The 22,412-nt window shown below is 54.5% G+C and overlaps 1 protein-coding gene across 1 annotated transcript in view; it reads left to right on the top strand.

Moving 5' to 3' along the window:
• Positions 1-16,357, top strand: part of MEF2D (myocyte enhancer factor 2D) — a 31,532-nt gene extending 15,175 nt beyond the window's left edge. Inside the window, exons 2-11 of the mRNA XM_027095323.1 lie at positions 1,902-2,093; positions 2,707-2,910; positions 4,353-4,490; positions 5,539-5,749; positions 5,915-5,971; positions 7,616-7,806; positions 9,565-9,694; positions 13,594-13,807; positions 14,279-14,585; positions 14,915-16,357. Coding sequence (XP_026951124.1) covers positions 2,040-2,093; positions 2,707-2,910; positions 4,353-4,490; positions 5,539-5,749; positions 5,915-5,971; positions 7,616-7,806; positions 9,565-9,694; positions 13,594-13,807; positions 14,279-14,585; positions 14,915-14,926 — 1,518 coding nt within the window. The 5' untranslated portion in view covers positions 1,902-2,039 and the 3' untranslated portion in view covers positions 14,927-16,357. The remainder of the gene's footprint in view (positions 1-1,901; positions 2,094-2,706; positions 2,911-4,352; positions 4,491-5,538; positions 5,750-5,914; positions 5,972-7,615; positions 7,807-9,564; positions 9,695-13,593; positions 13,808-14,278; positions 14,586-14,914) is intronic.
• The last annotated feature ends 6,055 nt before the right edge of the window (positions 16,358-22,412 follow it).

Genomic DNA, 22,412 nt, shown 5'->3' with positions numbered 1-22,412 from the left:
GGGGTCATCTTGTGCCTCCATCCTGGGCCCTTCCAGTCCCCGGGGGCTCACCCAGCCTGTTTAGGTGCTACCCACACCTGAGAGCATGCACCTTGTCTGGATCAGGCTGGGCTGCCATCCCTGTGCCTCCTTCCATCCTGTGGTACCTCACGCTGTACAGTGCAGGGCCTCCGTTTTCCCTCCTGGCCCTTTAATTGGAGCTCTTCGACCAGTGGGCCATGATGGGTTTATAGGTGTACTGAAACAAGGATCCTTCCACCTGGTGCCTGTGTCCCCCTGGCTGCCAGCAGCCTCTTTCCTGTCTGGCACTGGTTCTATATTTTCTCTACATGCTTTGAGTTGAGCAAGGTTGGGAGGCAGTGCTCTTAGACTGAGCTTGGGTTCTAGGCATGCCCCACTCCTCTAGAGCAGGAGTTGGCAAACTGTGACCCATGGGCCAAATCTGGCCATGCCTGTCCTTATAAATCTAGTGTTATTGGGGGCACAGCCACACTCGTTCTTTTAAATGTGTTGTCTACAGCTGCTTTCATGCTGCAATGGCAGAGTTGAGTAGTTACAACAGAGACGGTATGGCCTGCAAAACCTGAACTACTTACTATTTGGCTTCTTTTTTTTAAAATATTTATTTACCTTTTTTTTTTTTTTTTTTTTTTTGCTGCAATGGGTCTTAGTTGCGGCACGTGGGATCTTTCGTTGTGGCGCGTGGGCTCCAGAGCACATGGGCTCTTCGTTGCGGCACACGGGCTCTCTAGTTGAGGTGCGCGAGCTCAGTAGTTGTGGCGCGAGGGCTTAGTTGCCCTGCGGCATGTGGGATCTTAGTTCCCCAATCAGGGATCAAACCCACGTCCCCTGAATTGGAAGGCAGATTCTTTACCACTGGACCGCCAGGGAGGTCCCTATTTGGCTTTTCTTTTTCTTTTTTTTTTTTTGTGGTACACGGTTCTCTCACTGTTGTGGCCTCTCCCGTTGCGGAGCACAGGCTCCGGACGTGCAGGCTCAGCGGCCATGGCTCATGGGGCCCAGCCGCTCCGCGGCATGTGGGATCTTCCCGGACCGGGGCACAAACCTGCGTCCCCTGCATCGGCAGGCGGACTCCCAACCACTGCGCCACCAGGGAAGCCCCCTATTTGGCTTTTTAAAGAAAAAATTTACTGACCTCTGGTGTAGAGGGGTGGTTGGTTGGTTTGTTTGTTTATTTAAAGCAGCAGAATCCATTCTTCAAAGCAGAAATTTAGGCCAAGGCCCACTGAGTAAAACAGATTGGTGTAGAGGAGCCCTGGTTAAAGGGAGATAGGGGTTCTGCAGCCCAAGCCCTACTTTGGGACTCCAGGCTCCAGGGTTCCATGAGTCTGGTATGAGGACCACTGCTCTAGACCTGCTCTGGTATATTCTTGAGCCAGGGGTGCAGACACACTCCCATTCTGGCAGCAGGTACACCGGGCTAGCTGTTCACAGCCTCGGCGGGTGTTCACTCGGCACGTTCTCTGCACCGGGCTCCGTATGGGAACCACCATCCTAGGCCAGTGGGGCAGCTGGCAAGCCCAGGTGTCTCTGCTCCTGGTGGGCTCTGGGGAGAAGTGAGGGGGTCGGACATTCTCTAAGACTCAGACCCTTAGGAGTCAGGGAGCTCCCTGATTGTGTGCTGTCTGACCTAGAACCTGAGGGCAGCAGTGATGGTGTGGAAGGAGCCTGGAGCAGAGTCCTGGGCCCTGAGTGAATTCCGGCTTGTGCCTGGCTGTGGCATGCCATCACCTCAGGTCACCAACATTTCCTTAGTTTGTGGATGGGGCTCAGATGCTGCCAGCCTCTCACAGGGGTGCTGTGAGGCTGGCCCGTGTGCCAAAGGAGCAGGCCTGAGGGTTGCCAGGGCTGACAGTCCTCTTGTGACCCTCCCCACCCAGGAGGCTGTGCAGAAGGTGTCCCGCAGACCATGAACTGAGTGCTGGTCCGAGACTGTTCATGAGCACAGTGTGAGGTGTGCCGAGACCCGCCACCCAGCTATCCCCTCCCCTCCCCGGCAGTGAAGATCCCCGGAAAAGATGGGGAGGAAAAAGATTCAGATCCAGCGAATCACCGATGAGCGGAACCGACAGGTGAGGGGATCCGGGAGCTTCACGGAGTGGATGAGGGCAGGGAGCTGGCCTCTGCCTCCACTCCACTTCCAGCCACTCCAAGAAGGCTTCCTGGAAGAAGGGGGCTCTGGAGTCTGTTATGGAAGGGCAAGGGCTGAGTTGGGAGAAGAGGAATCCCCACCTCCCTGCAGCTCTTAGGACCCTGTGTCCTAGAACCCCAAGACTTATCTGCTGCTGCAACCAGGCAGACCTGAGCCCCTACAATATGCAATATGCAAACCTCAGGCCGCACCCAGGCACTTCCCCTTTCCCGAGATGAATCCTTCCCCTCCTCCTACCCCAAGGGAAGAGCCTGGAAGCTCTTCTGTTCTCCCTCCCTAACCTCTTTATAGCCCCCAGCACAGAGGTGTGGAGTTCTGTCCATCTGAATGTCTGCCTTCAGTGAATTGGCCCTGGGCTGTGCCTTGGCCATGTGTTGGCAGAGGGGTGCTGGCCTGTTCCTTGCCCAGACCAGGGGCTCCTGAGAACAGGGTTACCCTGAGGCAGGGGCTGGCTATGTCCAGCTTCCTGTAGGTGGGACTCCTGGGCAGACCTTGACTGAGCCAGGCCTGGCCGCCCACACGCCCACCTACAGGTGACATTCACCAAGAGGAAGTTCGGGCTGATGAAGAAGGCGTACGAGCTGAGCGTGCTCTGTGACTGCGAGATCGCGCTCATCATCTTCAACCACTCCAACAAGCTGTTCCAGTACGCCAGCACGGACATGGACAAGGTGCTGCTCAAGTACACGGAGTACAACGAGCCGCACGAGAGCCGCACCAACGCCGACATCATCGAGGTAGGCCCACGCACGCGGACCCCACCCCCGCCTGCAACTGCACGCCACGTGCCATGCAGCATGCACACTTGGACCTCCCCGTGCACGCACACATGCACACCTGCCCCTTGAAGCCCCCTCACCTGTGCGCACACACATACAAACCCACATCCTCTTCTACAAACCCCGGGCCCGAGAAGGAGGGAGGGCAGTGAGGTAGATGTCAGATGGGGCTGCCCACCCAGCCCAGTCCCACCCCAGCCCTCTCTGAGCTGCTTTCTTCATGTCTGTCAGGCACAACATGACATCTCTGCTCTGTCTGCTCTCAAATTCTCTCTCTCTCTCTCTCTCTTTCCTTCCTTCTCCATCTTTTGATATGCTCCTGCATCTGACTCTTCCTTTCTGTCTCCCTCTTTGTTTCCATCTCTGATGCTCTGTCTCTGTCCCTTTGTGGGTCCCTGTGGCTCTATTTTCTGTTTCAAAGAGAGCTGACATTGTAAACCATTAAAGGACGTGGGCTTTGGAATCCAGCTCTGGCCTTTACTGGCTGTGTGGCCTTGGGCAGGTGGTTTCGCTTCCCAGAGCCTTGGTGCCCACCTCCACGAAATGGGGCCAGTGCCTGCTTTGAAGGGTGTTGTGTGAATTGAATGAGACAGCCCAGTTCCTGCTTCTCACACTGGGGGTACGGGACCTGTGCCGATGAAGAAGGGTGCCTGGGAAGCCACAGGCCTGCCTTCCTGGAGCGAGACTTCCACTCCACAGATGTGGAAGAAATTCTTTTATTTTTATATTAGAGAAAACAGATTTACTCTAGACTAGAATGTGAAATTCACATTCATTTTCAAGACAAAACAAGCATCTGTGAAGATGTTTTGAGCATGGAGAGGTCAGCTTTGGGGTCTCCTCCACACCACCAGGTGTGCATCCCCTACTTTGTGTGGGTGCATGGGAGAAGCTGTGGCCTTTGCTCGAGGACAGCGTACAAGGTGGTACGTGGTAGGAACTCAGTAAATGCAAAGAAATGTTTTGTCTTTCTCTCTCTTATTCTTCTACCTCTCTGTCTCCATTTCGATTTCTCTTTCCCCTTCTTCTTTTAAGCAGAGCCCAGGAATTGAGCCGGGCAAAGACAGCCCTGACTGCCTTGCGCTGGAGAGCGCTCTGTGCCTTCTGGCTGGGGCTCACCTAAGGGTAGACAGGGTACCAGCCCCTCAGCTCATCCCCCAGAAACCCCCCACCCCACCTGTCACCTTGGAAGCACATGTCCCTGTGCCGGCTGCAGTCCCTGGGTTAGGCCCACCTTTCACGTGACCCTGTATTCTGACGCCTCCCCCACCAACCACACAGTCACACAGTGCCCTAGTAGGAGAGTCTTAGGGAAGGGCTGGAAGGAACGCCAGGGAGGCGGGGGGTGGTCGGAGCTGGGAGGACCCTCACCTCTGCTGACGGTAGTGGTGCGGTTACAGACCCTGAGGAAGAAGGGCTTCAACGGCTGCGACAGCCCGGAGCCCGACGGGGAGGACTCGCTGGAACAGAGCCCCCTGCTGGAGGACAAGTACCGGCGCGCCAGCGAGGAGCTCGACGGGCTCTTCCGGCGCTATGGGGTGAGCCCCACTCACTCTCTCTCTGTTGGCCCCCCTTCCGGCCCCTTCCCCCCCAGGCGCTGCACAAGAAGCACAGGGAATGTGAGAGCCCTGAGGTGGACGAGGTGTTTGCCCTGACCCCCCAGACGGAGGAGAAATATAAAAAGATAGACGAGGAGTTTGATAAAATGATGCAGAGTTATAGACTGGCCGTGAGTAGTCGCATGGAGGAGAGCCTCCCTGTGGTGCATGGTGTGGCTTCGCGCCCCGCCCCGGCCCTCGGCTGCCTCTGATGGATGTTCTGCTCTGAGCCATGCTGGGGCTATTGGTGACCACTGAGGAACCTCTGACGTTGGTCGTGATAAACCCGTGACCCTTGCTGAGACTCATCTTGGATGGAGCATAAGCCGGGAGAGGCCTGGAGTGTCCCCCTCACCAGCAAGAAGTGTGTAGATGACCTGAGATCCTTAGATGACAGGAAAGTAGAGAATGTGCTCTTTGCCCAGATTTGTTCTGGGGAGAGGCCCCTTTGGGCCTGCTCTGACACCCCCAGCCCAAGATACTCAATAGCACTGTCAAGGGGAGGCAGAGACTCCTGCTGAAGGGGAAGGCAGTGAGGTGGGTGAACGCCCTCTGCAGCAGGCAGACGGATGAGAGGCGACCAAGTGAGGTGACGCCCCGACCCACGCGCTCATCCTTAACAGCTGTGTGTGTGAGTTTGGGTCTGTACTCAGGGCCTCTAACCTGCTCTCTGTGTGTCCTGCCTGGCTGAGGACTAACCCACCTCCGCTAGGGGGGTTCCAGGTGTCCCCGGGTCTCTCTGCAGTGCGCAGAGCCTTCTTCTCATCCTCTGGGCCAGAGCTGGATCCCAAAGCACTCCAACCAGCATACTTCCTTGGTGGGAGTGGCAGGCATGACTCCAGGGGGTTCCAGAGCAGAGAGCTGGAGCTACTGGCCCAAGGACCCACAGCCCAGAGGCTAGAGGAACCCTGGCCTGCCCTCCCAGGCAAAGTGAGTCCAGGATAAGGGATCACCCCGGCCTGACCCTGCCTCTCCATCTTCTGTCTAGTCAGCCGTCCCGGCCCCCAACTTTGCCATGCCCGTCACGGTGCCCGTGTCCAATCAGAGCTCACTGCAGTTCAGCAATCCCAGCGGCTCCCTGGTCACCCCTTCCCTGGTGACGTCGTCCCTCACGGACCCACGGCTCCTGTCCCCCCAGCAGCCAGCACTACAGAGGAACAGTGTGTCTCCCGGCCTGCCCCAGCGGCCAGCCAGCGCAGGTAAGTGATCTGACAGGTGGGTAGGTGACGTGGCAGTGAGGTGTGGTGAGACTTCGGGATTCCATTTTCCACAGTGACTATTTCCCTTCACCCACCACAGCACTCTCCCAGGACTCACTATGGAAGAGGCTGTCCTGTCGGCTTATGGTTCTCTTTTTCCTCCAGGGGCCATGCTGGGGGGAGACCTCAACAGTGCTAACGGAGCCTGCCCCAGCCCTGTCGGTGAGTAAAGCTGCCCTTCTGCCTGGGGGAGGGCCAGGGTCTGCCTGCTCGGTGGCCTCAGGTGTTCCAGGGACCGAGAGTGGCCTAGATTAGGGGAGAGGAAGATCCCAGGGCCTGAGCTGGTTGTAGTATCTGAGGATTTCTAAGCCCCTGGATTTTTTTGTCTGTAGCAGTGATTGGTGTGGATGATTGGCAGAGATGTAGGCTCGGAATTCTGGGAAAACTCTGAGAACTGACCAACATTTCTAGTTGGAAGAGAGATTCCAGATTTTTCCAGTTCAGTAGGGGGGTGCGTCTGGTTGGGATCTGGAAGATAACGAATATCTGACATTGGCAACAGATAAAGAGGCACAGACTCAGACGCACTTACACACGTACGGACACTTTCTCACCCTTATGGAAATATCCAGACATTAGATGTGCACTTGTAAGCACACGTCTATGAACCACAGAAGAAAGGCTGCTCGCCCCATGCCACCCCGCCCCCCCAGCAGCTGACAGCCCCTCCTGCCCTGTGCCGTTGTCCGGCTGGTGACTGTGACTTCGAATGTCACCATTGACGTCACCCCAACATTCCTGCCATTCCCGGAGTGATCCGGGAATTGGGATGGAGGCAGCCACACACTTCCAGGGAAGCAGTGTGCTCTCAGAGCAGAGGGCAAGGTGATACTTCTGGCGTTGGCCACCCCCACATCTCTGGGTTTTAGAGTTCCCCAGCTTGGCCCCAGGAACCACGTACTACCTCCTTAGCAGCAGTTGTGTACGGGGGCAGGAAATGGGGGGAATGGCTGAATACCCCTCCCTCTCCAAGGAAATGTCCCGTGAGGTGCCTGCAGACCTTAAGGGAACGGTGATACTTCTAGGCCCTCGAGCGCAACATGTACAAAGTGGTTGTGTGGCCCTGGAGAAGTCATCGCACCTCTCCCAACCAGCGGTTGGCAGGTGTTTCCTCGTCTGTAAATAGGGCTAACGATACATGTCCTGTCCATCTTGCAGGGTTAGTGTGAGGATTAAATACGCTGATACGTGTGTGAAGGCCCTGTGTTGGTTATGGAGTGTGGAACAAATGTAAAAGATGGTTATTCTGCTTGTTATTACCAGTCTAATTTTGGTGGCGGCTATGTCATCAGTCCCCCAGTTCCAGTAACACCAGCACTGCAAGTGAATGGCTCGTCTTTTTCCCAGAGCTACAGGCATTTTGTCACGTGCTTATCCACATCACAGCATCCCGAGCTCAAGGCAAGGGGAGCAGTCTGAGTGGTTGACTTGCCCTTGTGACCGGGATCCACACTGAGTCTCAACTTCCAGGCTGCCCCCCTTCTCCAACCTGCGTCATTATGGGCCCAGTTGGGGGCAGGTACTGGACGTCCTGTCGTTGGAGACCAGCTCCTACTACCCAGTCCCATCACATGTAGCTTAGAGGCAGGGGGATGAACCCGATGACTGAGGAGTAAGGAGTGTTCTCCCCTTACTCCCAAGACCAGGGTGGTTTTAGGGGAAAATGAGAGAACTTAGTAGCCACTCAAAGTTTGAACATGGCTTTGAGAAGTTCTGGGTGACAGGAGTATTGGTTTGGGAGCAGTTAACAGGGCTAAGTGGTGGGTCCACATTTTTCCTTTTACCCTCATCTCTTCACCTTTCCAGGGAATGGCTACGTCAGTGCCCGGGCTTCCCCTGGCCTCCTCCCCATGGCCAACGGCAACAGCCTAAACAAGGTCATCCCTGCCAAGTCTCCGCCCCCACCCACCCACAGCGCCCAGCTTGGAGCCCCCAGCCGCAAGCCTGACCTGAGGGTCATCACTTCCCAGGGAGGAAAGGGGTTAATGCATCATTTGGTGAGTGGGGTGTCTGGACCGAGGGCCAGGGGCTGGGGAATGGGAGAGTGGGGAGCAGTAGGGTGGGAGGACAGAGCCGACCTCTAGCAGGAGAGAGAACCAGCAGTTAGGACTTCCCTAGAGAGATCGTGGAATCGTGGCTTTTTATGAGCTCTTCCTTCCCGAAGGGCCTTCCAAGAGGTTGGAGCACAGAAGTACCAGTCTCAAGGGCAGTAAAAAGGGACAGGAGGTGGGAGAGAAAGTTCCCTGATGGTAATAGGAGGGTGCTCAGAGGGATGAGGATTAGGCTGTGAGGGTTCCTAACTGGTGGGCATTGGGATATAGCATCTTCTGGAAATCAGGACAGTGACGAGCTCTGCCCTCCTAGGCTGGAGAGCTATCCTGCTCCGATGCAAAGAGGTAGACGGCATGGCTGTGGGGGCAGGGGCGTGGGGGGGGGCAGGGGCCAGAGACTGAACCATCCCCTTGGTTTTATTTCTGCTCCCAGACTGAGGACCATTTAGATCTGGTAAGTGAGGCTATGAGATGTTTGCTGTGGCTTTAAATTCTGGGTTAGCCCATTGCTCTGCGGTCCCCCAGCATGGAGTATGTGTGTGCCTTTGTCCTTTCGCCTGTGTGTGTAGTGTGTGGTGTTTGTTTATCTGGTTATTTGCCAAGAGCTATGCTTAGTGCCAAGTGGGATGCAGAGATGAACGGGGTGGGGGCGAGGAGTTCAATGCATGTGTGTGTACCTGAGTGTCCGTGGATGTTTTCATGGGATGTTGCATTCATGCAGACACACCTGTGTGTGTGTGTGTGTGTGTGTGTGTGTGTGTGTGTGTGCACGCATGCACGTGCACCAGTGGAGTGGGCCTGCCTCAGGCCTCAGAGGTCCCATCTCAGTGTATCCCTGGGTGCCTGGATTAGGCCCTTGCGCTTGCCCTCTGACTCTATTCATGCCCACCCAGGACAGGGACCTCCTTAGGAGGGATGCCAGCTGGACAGGAAAATCGGTTTTCTAGGGAAAGCTGAGGCCCAAGGCAAGGCCAGAGTTGTCCTTGGTCAGGGGCTTCCCTGCTTCCCTCTCTCCTGGTGCTCCCTCCTGCACGCAGCCTGTCTTACAGACACTCAGAGGCATACGCAGCACTCTTCCTCTGTCACACATATACACGCTTACATCCTCACCCTCAGCCAGGAGTGGGGCGGGGGCTCCTCCCTCCCGAACTCCCTGACGGGAGGCCAGAGAGGCTGGAAAAGGCAGGCAGGCTTTGGCGGCCAACACGGCGGCAGTTACGGCCCCAGCGTGGAGTTGGAATAAACAAGTGACTCAGCGGCAGATGGAGCTGACAGCCCCACACACGTGTGTGCGTACACGCAGGCACACGCCACGCCAGGCCCTGCATTCCTCTCACAGATGCCAGCACACTTCTAGCAGGGCGTGTGCTGCAGTGTGACAGATGGAGGGTAGACTCTAGGGGGACTAACCAGGAGAAGAATGGAGACAGGGCCCATGGCTGGTGTTGGGGCCCCAGGGCCAGCATATGTACTTTCCTTTTCGCATGTGTGTAGGCGTCAGTGAGTCTGTGTGTGCATGTCTCTCTCCATGGATCTCAGTGTCTCTGTGAATGCACCAGTGTTTGTGTGTCTGCGGTGTCTTCATGCTGAGGCATTCCTCCTGGGCCTTGAGATTCAGGGACCCCAGCTTGTCCTTGGAATGGGGGGCCTGGATAAAGCAGCCCTCCCATTTGCCACCTCTTGACAGACTCTTTTCTCTTGCAGAACAATGCCCAGCGCCTTGGGGTCTCCCAGTCTACCCACTCGCTCACCACCCCAGTGGTTTCCGTGGCAACACCGAGTTTACTCAGCCAGGGCCTCCCCTTCTCTTCCATGCCCACCGCCTACAACACAGGTGAGCGTTCATGTGACATGTAGCTGTGTGCACTTGGCCTTGGGGCACAGGAGGGACCAGAGAAGGAACACGAGGTATTCTCTGGGGGATGCCCCCATCTGAGGAGGGCCATTGATTTGGGGTAGCCCCTACCTAATTAAGGTTGCCAGATTTAGCAAATAGTAACATCGGATGCCATTCACATGGTGATGGTGTTATTGGAACTGTCTCAAAGACATACTTGTGCAAAAATTATTCATTGTTTTATCTGCAAATCAGATTTAAGTGGGTATGAGTATCCCTTATTTTTGAATAGGACCTAATGGAGAGGGAAAGCCCTGTCCTTGGGGAGCTCTCATCTGAGGTGGGTTGAGCAGCTGGGTGACTCGGGCTGACCAGGGTCGGGGAGTGGGGAGGGGAGCATGCCGAGTTCAGCAAGGCTTCCTGGAGAAGAATGAAGGAATGAGAGAGACAGGGAGGCTGAGGAGACCCGAGAGGAAGCATGGTCAGGAAGATTTATCCAGCTTCCTGGGAAAGCCAAGTAGGGACTCCAGGGCGGGGCGGAGGAGGAAGAAGGGGGTCTCTCACCCTGATGTCGGCTTGGTGGAATGATGAGGGGGAAAGGGAGGAGGAGGTCTGATGAAAGTGGGGGAGGGGATCTGAAGGTTAAAGAGTCACTTGGAGACATGGGAGAGACCTCTGGGTAGAAAAATTCAGAAAGGACACCCAGTGCTTGGGCCGTCCTGGGTCCCCAGGGCTGTCCTGGCCTCTGTCACCCACTCACACCCTCCCAGGAACAGTCTGTGACATTTTCAGCCATCCTTGCCTGCATTCCAAGCTGCTGTGTCAGGAAGGACTTCCCAGTGCGGAAATGCCTTGTCACCTTGTTTCAAAGTATCAGTGTGGCTGGGAACCTGGTCTGTTTCTCCCACTGAAGAGGCTTCTGATGTTCCCCAGCTTTTCTCACCTGTGAATGGCTTGCATCAGGGCTGTTCTGTGGTGAGATCAGACTAGACCAAAAGACCCCTAAACTTCTAGCCACATTCCAGAGTTGAACCATGCTAGGTAGGGTCCCAGACACCAGTACAAATACCCACAAAATCCCACCTCTTCCCTGTGTGTAAAAATCCAGAACCCAACCCTGTGTGTGGGAAAGCCCTTCGGGGCAGGTAAGAGAGCTGGAGGGACTGCCTCGTGTTGAGAGGCCAGACCCTGGCATGTGGGTCTGTGTCCAGATTTTATCACCTGGGTGTCCTGTGAAGTCCCTTGTCCCTTGTGTGTGCTCCCATGTGTGTACCCACTCCCAAGTTATCATGTCCTTGGGCAGCTTCAGAGAGGACTGCTTCAGATGGCCGCACCTTCAGGGGCCAGTAGGAGTTCTCATCTGTGAGTTGTGGGTGGACAGGAGGTCTCTGAGGCCCTTCTAGCCCTACCAGCGGGGGCGGTTGGTAGAGGGCAGTACAGGCCACTTTTCAGGAGCTGCTGTTTATTTGGGCATCCCATGGTGGTGGTTTCCTGCCATCTTCTCAGGTCCTCCACCAGTCTCTGTGAAGCAGGAGGCAGGTTAGTGGGTGTCAGTGAACCTGCGACAGGCGCTCAGCAAGGCCAGACTTTAGACTCTATTTGTCAGTCTGGTGTGAAAGCAGATTCTGACCCTGGGCCTGCCGTTGGAGCCCTGCTGGGAAGTGTTTGGGCTTTCTCACATCCTCTCAGAAACCAAGGGCTCCAGTTCCTCTTGCTGCAGGAGTAGTTAAGCAGACCTCGGTTTAAACAGCAGGTGTTTTCAGGTGACCCTACGTATATAAACAAATCCCCAATGAACACATTGCTGTTTAGTTGTTCACTATTTACAGTGCCTGGCCCCAGTCCAAGTTCCGGCTGGGGATGATCTGCCTGTGGTAATATCATGGATAAGGGACGCACCTGGCCCCTTGTTGACACTGGCTGCAGAGGTCTGGCTTGGTCGCTCTAGGAGGAGACCAAGAGGCCTGCTGGGGAGCCAGATCTCCAGGTAGACAGGGCTGGAGTGTGGTGGGAAAGTGCAAGACTGGGGTTTGAGTCCCTACCATTCACTGGCTGGGGGACATTGGGCAACACTGCACTGTTCAGGGTTGGTTTCCTTGTTTGTAAAATGAATGTTGTAAATAGTTGGTCCTAGGGGCCCCTGTCTGCCCTTGGTCTGCTTTTTAAATGTAAGCATCTCAAAACTCCTGGCTAATTAACATTGTTATGAGACCAGAGGCAAGCGTGGACCATCTGTAGAGTGAGATTTAAAGGTAATAAAAGAAGCCTGGGGTCGTGTCTTAGCTCTGCCATTGGCTTTCTCTGTGACCTGGGGAGAGTTCTTCAAACTTGAGGCTGCAGTCACCTCCTTTGTAAATTAATAACGACAGCAGGTAAATCTTTTGATTATTTATCATGTGCCAGACACTGTTCTACATACTTCGTGTGTATTAATGCGCTCAGTCCTCATAGCAGCTGAGTGATGCAGGCAGGATTATTGCCTCCAGTTTATGGACAGACTAAGTAACTCGCCGAAGGTCGCATGGACTGTAAGTGGAGGTGGCTAGGAAGTTTGACCCCATCGCTCATGCCCTTCACCTTACCGTTCTGCTGCACAGATAATCCTGTCTTCCCTGCGTAAAGACAGAGGGCTGGAGCAGATGGCCCCTCAAGTAGGAGCACGTGGTGTAGCATTGGGAGGACTGGCGGGTGTGCCCTCCTCATCACGCTACGGTGCAGTCAGCCTGTGTTCCTCAGGGAAGGCATTTTCTAAAGTGTCCCAAACAGGCTGCGGCATGAAACATAACAGAGCTGTGTAAATTGTGAAACATTTCATGGTTCTGTTTGTTCAGTGCAAACATCACAGTTTCTTCATTAAGACAGAAATTTTGAAAACAACGAGTGCCACCTCATGGGGAAATCCGCCAGAACCTTGGCCAGTTGCACCGCAGGCCTGTTTCGCTCACAGCCCCTCTGCTCTTGTAGGCCCTTCTGGGCGGCAGATGTGCGTCCTCTGTGTTTGTGGGCACAGCAGCCCGAACGCTTGCTGCTACCTATTCCTACCTGTTTTATGTGTTGACAGTCTTCAGGAGACTAAGGGACTTTGAGGAAGGTGGAATGGTAGTTACAGTCATTTGCTTCAGATGTGCCATTCACCTAGCATTTCCCACCATTCCCCTCTAATCTCAGAAAGGCTCTTGAAGACTTGGCATTTGAAGAGATGACAATTAGACATATATTAGACCTTTCTTACCTACCTTTTTTCCCCTTCTTTTTTATTTTTTTAAAGTTTATTTATTTATATTTTTAATTTTGCCTGCTTTGGGTCTTCGCTGCCGCGAGCGGGCTTTCTCTAGTTGTGGTGAGCAGGGGCTACTCTTCGTTGCGGTGCACGGGCTTCTCATTGCGGTGGCTTCTCTTGTTGTGGAGCATGGGCTCTAGGCGCGTGGGCTTCAGTAGTTGTGGCGCGTGGGCTCAGTAGTTGTGGCGCACGGGCTTAGCTGCTCCGCGGCATGTGGGATCTTCCCGGACCAGGGCTGGAACCTGTGTTCCCTGCCTTGGCAGGCGGATTCTTAACCACTGCGCCACCAGGGAAGTCCCTCGCCTTCTTTTTTAAAATTGACATTCTAAAAGTGATACCTACACACGGTTAAAAAAAAAAAAAAAAAGTTAAACACTATTTTAAAAAACCACCTCTCTTTGCATCCTGTTAAAAAACAGCACCTCGTGGTTATCAAGATTTGCGTTTCTTTGAGTGCCATCTTCACTGAATTTGTACGGGCTTAGTTGATTATTCACATCTGTCGTTAACAACTCCCCCCACCCTGATAGTCCTGGAGGCGGCTCCCCCACGGGAGCCTCGGTCCTCTCTCCCACTGCAAGAAGCTCACCCACACTTTCTTCCCCACCCCATGCAGATTACCAGTTGACCAGTGCAGAGCTCTCCTCCTTACCGGCCTTCAGTTCGCCTGGGGGGCTGTCGCTAGGCAGTGTCACCGCCTGGCAGCAGCCGCCGCAGCCGCAGCAGCCGCCGCAGCCCCAGCCGCAGCCGCAGCCCCAGCCTCCCCAGCAGCCCCAGCCGCCACCTCAGCAGCAGCCCCACCTGGTCCCCGTGTCCCTCAGCAACCTAATGTGAGTCCCAGGGGATGCCCACCAGTGTTGGGGAAGGGGGAGCTGAGAGGTGGGAAGAGGAGGGGCCTCATGAGAGCTGAGATCCCTTTGAGGTTGTCTGTCATCAGTGGACAGCACGTAAGCCACTAAGTGGCAGCCCTGGAGTCCCCTGCCAAGGCCTGGGAGAGCCATCCTGAGCCTTTCCCCCAGCCAGCCCGGGCTTGGGGTGGGGTGCGGGGCCCTCCTGGCTCTGCAGAAGATGACATGGGATGGAAAGACAACTCACGTGACTTCTTTTCCTTCTTTTCCCTTCACTTGGCCCTCTCTCTCCTGCTGCCTCTGTCTCCATCCACTTGCCTCACCCCACCCCCAACCCCCATCCTCTCACTTTCTGTCCTCTCTCACTCCGTCGTGTGACCTCCCATCACTTTTTCTGTCCCTCACCTCCTCTATTTCTGTCCCCTGTACTCCATGCCCACTGCCTGTCTCCAGCCCCGGCAGCCCCTTGCCCCACGTGGGTGCTGCCCTCACGGTCACCACCCACCCCCACATCAGCATCAAGTCGGAACCAGTGTCCCCAAGCCGTGAGCGCAGCCCTGCGCCTCCCCCTCCAGCTGTGTTTCCGGCTACCCGCCCTGAGCCTGGCGACAGTCTCAGCAGCCCGGCTGGGGCCTCCTATGAGACCGGGGACCGGGATGATGGACGGGGAGACTTCGGGCCCACACTGGGCCTGCTGCGCCCAGCCCCAGAGCCTGAGGCTGAGGGCTCAGCTGTGAAGAGGATGCGGCTCGATACTTGGGTACTGTAGCATCGCCCCTCCGGTCTGCCATTGTCTGCTGCACCCAGGGACTGGCCCATATGCCCCCAGCCTGTCTCATCTCCCATCTAAGAGGTGGCCAGCTAGCCCTTCCATCAGCCCTTATGGGGCAGCACGGACACCCTTTCATCCCCGCCAAAGGCCCATCTCCCGTCCCTCCAGTATCAGTCCTTCTGCTCGATGACTTCCTCCCCTCAGAGCTGGCCCTGCCACTAGAATCCTGGCCCTACTGGGAGAGGGACGTGGGGGGCACATACCCCGTAGCCTGGGCCACGCCCTCACACCCCCTTCTCCATCTCCTCTTTTCACAGACATTAAAGTGACGGTTCCCACTCCCTTCCTCTCAGCCTCCCTGATGAAGAGTTGACAATCTCACCGCCCACCCCTCCCTGTCCTGGGCTCCTCCCGCTCGACCCCCACTTCCTTTCTTGTGCTCCGTGTCCTGTTGACGGTTACATTTGTGTATAATTATTATATTATTATTATTATTATTATATTTTTTTTAATTTGGATTCTCGCTTTGGAGAGGGGGATGCTCCCATCCCCTCTTTCTGCACCCCCCACCAGTTTCACTGGCTGGGGGGCTCTTTTTTGCGGGAAGGGGGGGACACTTTGCACGTTGTACACATATGCTGCAGGAGGGGGTGGGGGGCCCGATAGGCCTTGGGAAAGGACAGGTGCCGAGCCCTGCATGCGGGGCCCTCCCACCCCATCCCCCAGACAGAGGGAAATAACCAAAAACTACCAAACAACAAAAACCCCTTACAATAGACTGAAACCCCAAAGTCGGCCTCATGGGTGGTTTTGTGTTTCAGGGGGAAAGTGAGGCAGAGGTTCTGAAGAAGGTCTCTGCTTCTCGGCTGTTCCTATGGCCACAGGCACATGGGGCAGAATACCCAAGCCTGGGCCCCAGAGGCCCCTGCACACACACCACACACTCTCAACTGATTATCATGTGATCTGCACCTCCAAGGTGTGCGGGTGCTGGCCGAGGTTTGGGGCTGGGAAGGCTGCCTGGGAATCGAGGCTGGAGGGAAGGGGCTTGAGGTGGGGCCCCTATGAAGCACAGTTGGAGAGAAAGACAGAGCCATGAGGAGAGGGCTGAGGAGGGGCAGAAGGGCTGGGGCAGGGGGTGAATTGGGGGCCCCCTCCCTTCCCCAGCACTTTCTCTAAGATACACAGTGCAATAGCTCCCCATCCCTCAGTTGACACCAGCCCTGTAAAGCCGGCCACGAAGCGCAGGGAGAACTGGGGAGAGTGAAGTGGCTCAGCAGGAGGTGGCCTCAGGCACCCCGGGGTGCCTGAGGACTGGAAACCCTTGCATCCAGGGACTAGCGTGAGTGAGGGGACTTGCTCTTCCTTGCACGTACACATCCCCAGAGGAGTGGACATTGGGGTGGTGTGTGAGGGTGGGAGAGGGGATGGAGGAGGTCCGCAAAAGACCTGCCTCTCTTCTTTCCTCCTCGGCCCCTCTCCCCAGCCCTCCTCCCAGCTCCTTCCGCTCCTGACCCCACCTCCCTGCTCTTGGCGCCCTCATTGTCTCGCTACCTCCTGTCCCACCACCCCCAGGCCGCATCCCACCTTCTGTCTTGGCTACTGTAATTGTAAATAGCAACCTTTGGAAAACGTTAGCAGTGTAACAGTCCAGGAAACTGTTTTTTTGTTGTTGTTGTTGTATTGATATGAAATGAGATTCTATTTTTGTCAAAGTATATTGTAATAATAATGACTCAAACGGCCCGTACTGTACAGACGAGATTCTTCTGCTGTTGTTCTTGCTCCCCTCCCCTCCCCCCCCCAAGTCCGCCCTCTCTACTGCCTCCCCAGTGGGGGCAGCCAAAGCGTGGGGTCCTGAGACCCCAGGCTGGATCACAGATCAAACTGGAGGGGGCAGGCCCCCGGCCCGCAGTCCACCACTACTCCCTGCCCTAAGGGGCCTGTCCTGGGGTGACGTGGGCAGGCAGACTGGGGCCTGCCCCACTCCTTCACATAAGAAACCCAGCCCCTCTGCCCAAGGGGTGCAGTGCTCCCTTGGGGTTTCATCCTGGTGGGAAAGTAGAGTTAGACAAGGCCCGGTTTTGTGGTAGGCGACACTGCCTGCCTCTACCATCCAGCCGCTTGCAGTATTCCGATACTTGATGCAGGGAAGGAACCCAGAGCAGAGGGGTGCGTGTGACCGCACAGGTACCCGAGTGTGTTGATGAGGGCATCTGGTATTTATGTGTCTGAGTGTACCTTTGTATTTATGTGTGTGTGTGTGTGTGGTTGCATGGGTGTACCTTTATGTGGCTCTGAGCCCGTCTGGGCATGTGTGTGTGAATCTGTGTGAACTGAGCTCTGAGGGTGTGTGCGTGTGTGTGTGTGTGTGTGTGTGTGTGCGTGCCTGAGTGTGTGTTTACAGAGGGACAGATGGCTCTTCTTGCAGCCACACAGCCCTGGCTTCCAGCTCTGTGACCCTCCTTCCTGAGCCCCACTCTCTTCCCTGCTGCAGCCCCTGTTCTCACCCTCAGCTCTGATATGTTTATACTTCACTTGGGGATCTGGCACTTGGCCCTCTTTGCTTCTCCCTGTAGCCCTACCTCTCCCGCAGCTCCACGCACAATTGTTCACCCAGTCCCCAGGCCTTTATACCCAGCTCCCTTTCTTGGAGTACCCTCTTCCCCCCACACCCCCTCCTGCTTTCAGGATGATACTCAAGTTCCTCTTCCTCTCTGCAGCTTTTTGCTCACCTGGGCTGTGGTCCTTCCTTACAGCTTACCCCCCCAACTGCTGATTGGGCACACAGCATGCCCAGTCTTCCTGCACGTTCCTAGAGGGAGTGTCAGTAGATGAGACTTGATCAGGACCTTGAAAGAAGCCAGGGTGTAGTCTTGTGCATGCGTGCATGCATTCCCAGAGCCTTGCCCAGTGCCTGGCACATAGCCAGCGCTCAACAAATGCTGATTGGGTGAAAGGTGAATGATAGGTGCTCAATAAACGTTGAATGACTGGCCTTCCCTTCTCAGGCTATTCCCGCCATCAGACTGCCCACCTTTCTAGGCTGGGCTTGGCCACCATTAAACATGGGGTCGGGATGAGGGCCCCTGCAGTTCACGGTGCAATATTCACCAGTTTTGCCCTCTGCCTTGTAATGGCAAACCTGGCTTTTGATTACCATGTGTGGATGTGTGCGTGTCCTTTTCTCTCTATCCCTGGGGGCAGGGGGTGATCTGTGAATGAATATGTGACATTTCTGCAATTCAGTATCCCGAGGTTTCTCTTGGGGTTAGGGGCCCCTGGCCGGCCTGATGAATGGGTCGCTGGGAACCCAGACCTCAAGTGGGGACTTCATTTCTTCTTCCTCTCACAAGCCAAATTTGCCTCCACCCACTCCTTCCTCCGAAGAACTGGGCATTTGCCAAAGTAATCACTGGAGTCATCCAATGCCCCTCCCCTCCCCAGGTTTCCCACAGCTTTCAGGGATAGTGGGCAAGAAGCCCTCCCACACATACACCCCTCCCCCAGTGGAACACACCATTTCCCCTCCCCCCAGCAGTACACTCAATGCAGAGAGACTGACCCCTGACCCTTATCCAGCCCTTCCCACCTTGGACAGGAAGGAAGTAATGCACCTTCTCTTGCTGATTATTTATTTGTTTGGAGAGACAGAAATGATGTAAAAGTGTATCTAGAAATATCTATATCTATATATTTTTAACTGACTCTTTGGAATCCCCTGGGGTGGGATGGGGGGTGAAATTAGGCTTTCACGGAGGGGAGGAGACATGGAGCCTGGGAACGCTTCATCTCCCCTCTTGCCACCTCTCCATCCCCTAAGCAGTTGGTAGAAGGAATGGGATTCGTAGTGGGGGAGGGGGGCTTGGAGTGTCATACGGAGAATCTGGATTCTCTGTCTTCCCCATTCAAGTCCCAGAGGGAAGGGGGGAGGGAGAGGGAGGGGAGACAGGCCCCGAGGTGCCCCACCCTCAAACCCGACAATCACCCACACTCCTAGGGCTCATCCTGGGTCCTGGGGAGGGCGAGTCCAAGTGTGTGACTGTTGATTTGTTTTCAATATTTCTTTTTGTGCTGTATGGTGATGCTTTCTTAGTATTCTACACAATAAGAAAAGACAAAGTCCTCGAAATTCTTATGAGTTTTGTTTGAAAACTCTTTCACTATATTTGTTGTAAAGAGGTTTACTATTAAAAGAAAAAGAATACACGTTTCTGATACTTTGGCCTGGGTTCTGGTTTCTTTGGTGCGGTCGGCTGAGTAGGGGAAGGAAGGATCGTGTGGCCCTGCCAGGGTGGGAGTCCAGAGCTCCACCTCAGCAGGGAAGAAGGGCGGTTAGCCTGCCGGGCGGACACTCACGACGTCTGAGGTGGGGTTTTCAGGTGAGAATTTCTTCCAGGTGCTCTGGTCAGAAGCAGAAGCAGCCCCAGGACTCAGGAGGGTTGTCTGGTTAGAAGCCAGAGGAGGGATCCTGGGACACAAGAAAAACAAATACCACTCAAGGCCGGGTCAGGAACAGATGGAATGTGCGTGGAGGAGGAGTGTGATAGAGGACCTTCAGCTACGGAAAACTTTTCCACAGCAGAAAGTTGCCCAGGCACTCTGTTAGGCACAGATGGATTCCACCTTCACGGCCCCCCCAGAGTTCCCTCCCGAAGGGGCAGCTGCCCTACCCCTCCCTTTTGAAGCGCCCTTTAACAGTGCCAGGAGCCTCTCCCTGCCCTCCTCACATACCCCAAAGGGCTTCCCCACCTGGTGCCTTTCTGCAGAGGCTGGCAGGGGCTGGGGGCTCTTGCGCCCGAAGCCGTGTGCCCTGCACAGCTGTGCTGTAGGGCAGATGCAGGGGCTCTGGAGGGAAGTGCACAGGGAGGGCCTGGCTCACTACTAACAGGGTTTGGCCACTCTTCTGTACTAGGCCCATGCTAGGTATCTGCAGAGGCAAAGATGGAGTATGAAGGGCCCACATACGATGGTGGCAACAGGCCTGCAAATGCCTAAAATCCACAAACCGTGGTTTTAATGCTTTGGTTGCTGCATATGCAGGCACATCACAGAATGTCTTCATTCCTTGGATTCCTCATCTGAAAACTGCGGTCGTCTGTACCAGTCCTGCCTCCCTCTCAGGGTCATTACAGATTTTGCTTCACTTCTCCCTCAGCTGGAGCAGAGGTGAAAGATGCTGAGCAGGAAAGGGTTAAGAAGGTACTCTCCCCCGATGAGGTTCCCCTGCTGGCTGCCTGTGACTAGAACAGCCTTGACCTAACACAAATCCCGAGCAAAACCTCTCTCCTTTGCACATCTCATACACTCAGACTGTTTGGCCTCACCCCTCCTTCTCTATAGACATCGGCCCCTGATGTCCTGGGTAGGCATTACTATAGCCCACAAATATTTCCTGCCCTCTTCTGCTTCCTGGACACATAGAAGACTGTATTTCCCAGTCCCTGTGTAGTCAAGTGAGGTCATCAGACTAGTTCTGGCCAGTGGACCGTACTGGAAGTAATGTGTGTCACTTCCAAAATCAAGCTGGTATGTGATTCTCCAAGTGCTCTTTCCCTATCGTGGCAACTGTGGAAGCATGTCAAAGCAGCCTGGATGGCTAAGCTGCCTTAAGGTGATGTCCAGCGCCACAGTGGACTTTGTGTGAATGGAAAGTAAGTGTGTTATGTTAGGCCACGGAGATTTCAGAATTGTGTCTGCAACATAACCTATCCTATCCTGATTAATGGAGTATCCATTCACACTGGGACAACCTTGAAGCCCCATCTACTGCATACCCGCTGTGGTGTGGTACAAAGATCTCTGGACTTGGCATAGTCCAGAACTTGTTCAACTCCTAGTTCTGTTGCTTACCAGCTGTGTGGCCTCGCGTGGTCACCATTTGCCCAAGCCACTGTTTCATCAACTGGAAGACAGAACTAATGGCTACCAGTTTTCTCTAACCCAAGCCTTCGCCTTCTCTAATCCATCCTCCCATCTTTGGCACAGCACTGATCATCCAGCACCTCATCGTTCTCTACTGCCCACCAAATAAGCCCAAACTCCTGGGCAGGGTTCCCAGGACCTTCAAAGAACTGACACAACCTCTTTTCCAGGCGTAGTCCATGCAACTCCACTGCACATCCCTTGGCCACTAGGGCAACCAGGCAGTACAGTCCATTCCTTGACAGACCCTTTGAGTCTTCAGTCATGCCATCCTCCTGTCTTAAATGCAACAAACATTTATTAAGCACCTGCTGTGTGTGAAACTCTTTGTTAGGTATTGGAGACACAGAGAGGAACAAGACAGCTCCTGCCTCTCAACTCACAGTTAAGCGGGGACAAAAGACAGGTGAACCAACAGTTAACACTTGAGTCAGCAGGCTGCATTAAATGACAGGTAGGAAGGCTGTAAGTGGGCTGTGGGATCAGAGGAGGAGGCACACCGAAATCCGAGCCAGTACAGATCACGGGAGGCTACTTAGGGGAGGTATTTGAGCTGGATTTGGAAGACATGTACAAATGAGGGCAGGGAAGTCATTCCTGGTAGCCGGAATAGCGTGTAAAGTATGGAGAGAAAATGGTGCATTCAGGAAATCTAATACTGTGGTATGGGTCAAAGGTATAGCAGAGAAAGCTGAAGAGGTAGGCGGAAACCTCACCGTGAAGGGCCTTGATTGCCGTAATGTGGATTTTATTCTGCAGGAGATATTTGGTCATCAAAGGATTTTAAATAGAGGAGGGACTTGATCAGATTTGCACTTCAGAAAGCTTCCTGCCAGTATAAGCTCCCTCAGACAGTAATGCTGAGAACCAGTTGGAAGGCAGGCAGAATTGAGGTCCAGTCAGGGTCCTTTGCAAGTGAGAGGATGAATTTAGTAAATACTTAAGAGGTAGAATTAACAGGACTCGGAAACTGCCTGGTGAGGGTAGAGGACGAAGGAAAGGGAGGCGAGTCAACGACTCTCAAACTCGTGCTTGGACTACTGACTGGATGGTGGTGCTGTGGCACCAGACAAGGCCACCAGGTACGTCCGAAGGAGACGAGTTTCGTTTCAGATGAACTGAGTTGGAGGTGTACGTGGAAGGCCGGCAGGGTGAGGTCACCCCATGGGTAGAGAGGTTTTTATGAAGCGGGAAGCCATTCATAGTGTTGGTCACCTGTGAAGTCGTCGTCCTTGGGACATGGGAACTCCAAGGACCAAGGAAAAAGGCTGGAGGGCGGGGCAAGGAGAGACTCATAGAGGGCCCCAAGCTGCATAAGAGTTTGAGTTGTAGAGATCAGAAGAACCAGAAGTGTATTTCTTATCTGTGATCTCCTAACTTCACTAAAGGCCTGCTTGACTCATTAGTCTTTTTTTTGGCCGCACCGCATCCGGGATCTTAGTTCCACGACTAGGGATCGAACTCATGCCCCCTGCAGTGGAAGTGCGGAGTCTTAATCACTGGACCACCAGGGAAGTCCCTTGACTCATTAGGCTTATGCTAACCTTGAAAAAGGGAGAATTCACTGATGCATTCTTTGGGGCATCGAAGGTAGGGAGAAGTGTTTTGCTCCCCAGGGGTAACTGCAGGGTCAGGTGTGGTGGACCTGGTGCAACCCTAGAGGTCACTGGTTTTCTTTCGATAAGGAGGAACTACCTGGTAGGCAGCTGGATGAATGAAGCTGGGGCTCAGGACAATGCGTAGGCCAGAGGCAAGAGCAGGCTTGTGAGACATCAGCCTAGAGAGTACCTTAACTTCTTCATGACTCAGTCACTTCATGTGTAAAATGGGTTGCTGTGAGATTTAAATAAACGTTACATATTAATCACTTGAAACCATTCCTGATCCATA

The sequence above is a fragment of the Aethalodelphis obliquidens genome, unplaced genomic scaffold (genome assembly GCF_003676395.1).
Source record: "Aethalodelphis obliquidens isolate GAN/ISIS:26980383/991018 unplaced genomic scaffold, ASM367639v1 scaffold90, whole genome shotgun sequence".
Classification (NCBI taxonomy): Eukaryota; Metazoa; Chordata; class Mammalia; order Artiodactyla; family Delphinidae; genus Aethalodelphis; species Aethalodelphis obliquidens.
The sequence above is the reverse complement of the archived record's forward strand: the minus strand, read 5'-3'. Positions and strand labels throughout refer to the sequence as shown.